A 5,661-nucleotide genomic window follows, 5' to 3' on the forward strand; every position below is an offset into this window, starting at 1 on the left:
TGAATTTACTTATGTGGTTCTATAGGGGTTTATTTCCAACAATAACTCAATCAATTGCACTTCAGAAAATGCTGGGTTGTTTCAACTTAAAACTGACACATGTTAATCTTTTGAATTTGGGCTTGAATGAATGATACTTTAAACACAGCTGATGGATTTGTCCATATTGTGCAACACATTTAGGTTAAAACAACACTGTAGCAGCTTTTTAAAGGGATAGTTCACCCAAAATTGAAACTCTACTCACTATTTACTCACTCTGAAGTGGTTTGTTTCTTTCTTCGCTTGAACATACCTGTAAATTAAGGTATCTTTTGTGTTCAACAGAAGAAAGTCAAACAGGTTTCAAGCAAGTTAAAGGTGATTAAATGATGACAAATATAATTTCTGGCCGAACTCTACCTTTAAACTGCACACAAAACAATCCACATGAGCAATTTAAGAACCAGCCTCTTTTATTGATGTACAGTTGAAGTCACAATAATTAGCCCTCCTTTGGCTTCCCAAATGATGTTTAACAGAGCAAGGAATTTCTCACAGTATTTCCAATAATATTTTTTCTTATTTGCTTTATTTCAGCTAGAATAAAAGCAGCTTTTCTTTTTTCAAACCATTGAAAGGTCAATATTACTAGCCTCCTTAAGCAATATTAGTTTTGGATTGTCTCCAGAACAAACCACTGTTATTCAATGACTCAATAATTAACCTATTTATTTTAATAGTATGTTAAGAAATAATATTATGTACTGTCAGGATGGCAAAGTTCAAAGAAATTAGTCATTATAGATTATTTATTAAAACTATTAAACCGAAATTGGGGGAGAACATATACAGGAAGGCTAATAATTCTGTCCTCCACTGTATGTGTAGGTTGATTTAAGTTGTCAGAGGTCTAGTATGCGGGGAAATCCTCTCTCTGGGACATGCAGAAGTCGGGCTGCAGGCTTTGGATGGTGCAGTCGGAGGTGTTTATGGTGCACAGACTGCAGTCGCAGCTTAGCGCCACCGGGTACGTGATCTGCGGGTCCACACCGGGAGGACAGTCGGGCAGGTTAATGGTCTCGTAGCGGACGTCCCGGTACGTGCACACTGTCTGATGGACGGTGGAAAACGGGCTCTTGTAAACGGGATCCTACAAACATACAATAATGGAACATGTTCGTGTGTCAGTATTCATTCGTTTTCCTTCAGCTTAGTCCCTCATTTATCAAGGGTCGCCACAGCGAAATGAACCGCCAACTATTCCGGGATATGTTTTATGCAGTGGATGCCCTTCCAACCCAATACACTAAAATTATTCCTTGGATTAACTACATTTCTTTAAGGTAAGTGGTTGGAAACAACTTATATGGGCTGAATTTAACCCAAAAAAATAAGTTGAACATTTAATTTGTTTGTTTACATTCAACACTTAAATTGTTTCTTGTTTTTTGGGGGACAACTTAATTATTTCATGTTGTCCTAACACAAATCATTCATTCATTTTACTTTGGCTTAGCTCCTGATTGGGGTCGCCACAACTGAATGAACCGCTAACCATTCCCGCATATGTTTTATGCAGTGGATGCCCTTCTAGCCGCAACCCAGTACTGGAAAACACCCAGACACACTCATTGACACACACACTCATACATGTGTTTGGACTGTGGGGGAAATTGGAGCACCTGGAGGAAACCCATGCCAACACGAGGAGAACATGCAAACTCCACACAGAAATGCCAACTGGCCCAGCAGGGACTCGAACCAGCGACCTTCTTACTGTGAGGCAACAGTGCTAACCACTGAGCCACCCCAACACAAATCAATTAAGTTAACTTAAATTTGTAAAAACGATTAAGTGAACGTAAAACAATTAAGCTGTCCCCTCAAAAAAAAACACAAAGGAATTGTGCTGTTTCAACTCATATTAAATAAGTAGTTTGAAAAGGCGACAATAGTAATTTGAGTGTTTTAACGATCTGGGAACATTAATAAACATCGGATAATTCATCCTTGATCTATTATTGTTACCAGAAGAGTGTTTACTGAGAGAATATTGCCGGGATGTTAGTTAAAGATCCATCTTTGCTTGCTGAAAATAATACAGATAATTTACAAGCCGCCTTTCTCAGTAGTGTAGCCCAAAAACAGTATTTGTACATCATCCGTGCAACTTTTTTTCTGGAATGTTCAAAAAAACATTTAAAATATTATTCATATTCATAATAAGGTGCTGAGTTCCACACAATTCCTTCATGCGGTCCAAACACAAATCGTTTAAGTTAACTTAAATACTTTTACAAATTTAAGTTGGTTGAACATTAAACAATTAAGTTATCTCAAAAAATAAGTTATCCCCCACACATATACATCACCTGGTAGCGCTAAAAGAAACAGAAGCCATATGCGGCGTCATTCCACCCCGTAGCGTTCGTTTTAAAGACCAAGAGCATCCATACATTACTCATTATATACATTACTGTGTGTGTGTGTGTGTGTGTGTGTGTGTTCATATAACTAAAACTATAAAAGTCTTAAACCATTGTTTCTATTTTTATTTTTGGATCAACAGATGGTTTGAAAACCATTTCTTGTATAAAACTGTACAATTAAAGGGAACTTATACTTAACTAAAACTAAAATATACTGTAAAAAATGCTTGGTACCTCAAAATTTCTTCATGTTGTTCATTCATTCATTCATTCATTTTCCTTCGGCTTAGTCCGTTATTTATCAGGGGTCGCCACAGCAGAATGAACCACCAACTTATGCAGCATATGTTTTACATAGCGGATACCCTTCCGGCTACAACCCAGTACTGGGAAACATCAATACACAGTCATTCACACACATACGGCCAATTTAGTTTATTCAATTCACCTATAGCGCATGTGTTTGGACTGTGGGGGAAACCGGAGCACCCAGAGGAAACCCACACCAACATGGGGAGAACATGCACAGAACATGCACAGTAATGCCAACTGACCCAGCCGAGACTCGAACCAGCGAACTTCTTGCTGTGAGGTGACAGTGCTAACCACTGAGCCACCATGCCGCCCATTTAATCAAACATTGTTAACTGTTAGCTGGTATATTAATGTGAAATACTGCACAAAAAATGGTTCTCTCAAATATGTTCACCCTTGTTACGCAGTGGCCGCTGCAGATGGTGGTCTGGAACACCAGGCATTTTGGACAGCCCTCTTTTTCCACCGATACCGTCTCATTTACCAGCTCACAGCGTGGAACTCTGAGTTCACTGCTCTGAGCAGCCGACAGCAGGAAAAAGAAAGAGAAGAAGAGGAGGATGCTGTTTCCAACCAATAACATCCTGGAGAATGAAAAAACAGCAATTAAATTGACCTCAAAAGCCCCATTGACACATTATTATTAGCCCCCTTAAGACATATTTTTTTTGGATTGTCTCCAGAACAACCACTGTTATTCAATGACTTGCCTAATTACCCTAACTTTACCCTAATTAACCTAGTTAAGCCTTTAAATGTCACTTTAAGCTAAATACTAGTATCTTGAAGAATATTTAGTCTAATATTATTTACTGTCATCATGGCAAAGATAAAATAAATCAGTTATTAGAAATGAGTTATTAAAACTATTATGTTTAGAAATGTGTTAAAAAATCCTTTAAACAGAAATTTGGGGATAAAAATATACTGAAAAACGAATAATTCTGACTTATTATGTATATTAGACTTACTTGACAGGCGTCCCGGTTGCTCAGCAGGCTGTTGTAAGTGTCTCTGTGTGTTCAGCTTTATATAAGACACTGAAACTCCGGCGCTAACCAACAATTAAACAAAAAAGTGACCTTAAATTAATCTCTGTGGCTTACGTGTTTCCATTCTCGTGTAATAATAATCTAATTTTGTCAGGTCAGGATGAACAGATGCAAAACACCTGCTGTGCTTTCAGTGTCACTTCGGATACTTCTCTGTTTCTGTGCTTTATCTAATCTAAAATCGCCCGAGCGGAGCAGAATCAGATGGCAACAGTACAGGTTCAGGAAATAACCAAGGTCTGCCTGATCTCAGATTTCACTGTTCATTAGATTCATGTCTAATAACTGATTTCTTTTCTCTTTGCCATGATGACAGCACATAATATTTGACTAGATATTCTTCAAGATACTAGTATTCAGCTTAAAGTGACATTTAAAGGCTTAACTAGGTTAATTAGGGTAAAGTTAGGGTAATTAGGCAAGTCATTGTATAACCAACACAGGCTCATTCTGAAAACGTACCCCCATATACATTTCTGGAGAGCGCGTATTATGTAGCCAGAGTAATGTATGGCTGCATTTCGTCTTTGAAACGAACGCTACGGGGCGTCGCATATGGCTTCTGTTTCTTTTAGCGCTACCAGCTGACCGCTTACCTGGCTTTTTCACTGTTACCAGTTTGCCCAGTGGCTCGCAGCGTAAGTTGGTGGACTTGAGACGCAGAGTGGTGTTGACCACGATGATGGGATTCGAGTCTGGTGAAGAACGGGTCCAGAAAGCAGGTATAACAAAAGCCAAAAAATTAAATAACCTCCTAGGGCTTGAGTGTCCACATACATGGACAGCACAGTTTAGCTCTTAAGTGGCTATTTAAAATACTTTGAATGTTTTATATTTTGTTACAGACATACAGTGTCATCCTGCAGCTGTTTTGCTGCATATGAAATGCCCCAAACCCTATTTTTAACTGTCCAAAATGAAAAAAAAAATGTTTTACTCTCTGATAGTCAAAATATGCTAACAAAAAAAAATTATTCTGTTATATATGCATTAAAAAAATTCTGGAAAAGGTGTTTTATGTAAATTCGGACCACAAGTCCACATATATAGACATCTTTTTGTTCTCTAAAAGTAAATCATATCAAAAGATTATACTTATGTTTTTATTCTAATTAGGTTCCAATAAGCCCAAATAGCAAAGAGAAATAAAAAATGCATGTAAAAAAACACCTTGGGCCTTAAGAGGTTAAACAAGTAAAGCTCACCCAAGCAGGGTGAGATTGTGGTAAGATCTGAAAATGTGGTAAAAATCATGTGGCCATGAGGGATTTTCTTTTTCTGGATTGCTTTTGAAAACACTATCGGTTGGGTTTAGGGAAGGTGGTGGTTGGGGGGATCGGTTGGTTAGTCGGTTGGTCAGTCGACAGCGGCTTCTGGTGGATTTACGCGGGAAGAGCAGGCAAGAATGGCACTCGCGGGAGAAATTTGAGATCTAAAAAGCATACACAGCTGCCTCTGGTGGACTTACAAAAACAAAAACTGCAACAAAAAAAAAAAATCAGAAATGTATATAGGGGTGTGAGATCAACATGAGCCTGGGTTGCGTATAACAGTGGTTTGTTCTGTTGACAATCAAAAATATGGCTTAATTATGCTTTTATTCTAGCCGAAATAAAACAAATAAGACTTTCTCCAGAAGAAAAAATAATATAGGAAATACTGTGAAAAATTCCTTGCTCTGGTAAACATCATTTGGGAAACTTTTAAAAAGAAATTAAAAATTCTCAGGAGGGCGAATCATTCTGCCTTTAACTGTATGTTCAGTTATTTCACTTTCAAGGCAACTAAAAGAATTTAATGAAAAAATGGCACTTACTGTATAGGTGGCTGGGATTTTGTCACATAGGATGCGATCCTGGTTAACATAATTTTAATTATTTTTA

General features: G+C 37.8%; 1 protein-coding gene across 2 annotated transcripts in view; it reads right to left on the reverse strand.

Annotated features, from left to right (window-relative positions):
- Positions 1 to 5,661, reverse strand: part of lhb (luteinizing hormone subunit beta) — a 6,514-nt gene continuing 853 nt past the window's right edge. The window contains exons 1-3 of one of the 2 annotated variants that reach the window (XM_056470386.1): positions 5,595 to 5,661; positions 3,121 to 3,310; positions 1 to 1,132 (exon numbers count right to left, since the gene is read on the reverse strand). The exon at positions 5,595 to 5,661 is cut by the window's right edge and continues 853 nt beyond it. In XM_056470386.1, coding sequence (XP_056326361.1) covers positions 893 to 1,132; positions 3,121 to 3,310; positions 5,595 to 5,644 — 480 coding nt within the window. In that variant the 5' untranslated portion in view covers positions 5,645 to 5,661 and the 3' untranslated portion in view covers positions 1 to 892. Of the gene's footprint in view, positions 1,133 to 3,120; positions 3,311 to 3,697; positions 3,753 to 5,594 lie in introns of those variants that run through there. The other variant, XM_056470387.1, reaches the window with a different exon arrangement.

This window comes from Danio aesculapii, chromosome 13 (genome assembly GCF_903798145.1).
Source record: "Danio aesculapii chromosome 13, fDanAes4.1, whole genome shotgun sequence".
Classification (NCBI taxonomy): domain Eukaryota; kingdom Metazoa; phylum Chordata; class Actinopteri; order Cypriniformes; family Danionidae; genus Danio; species Danio aesculapii.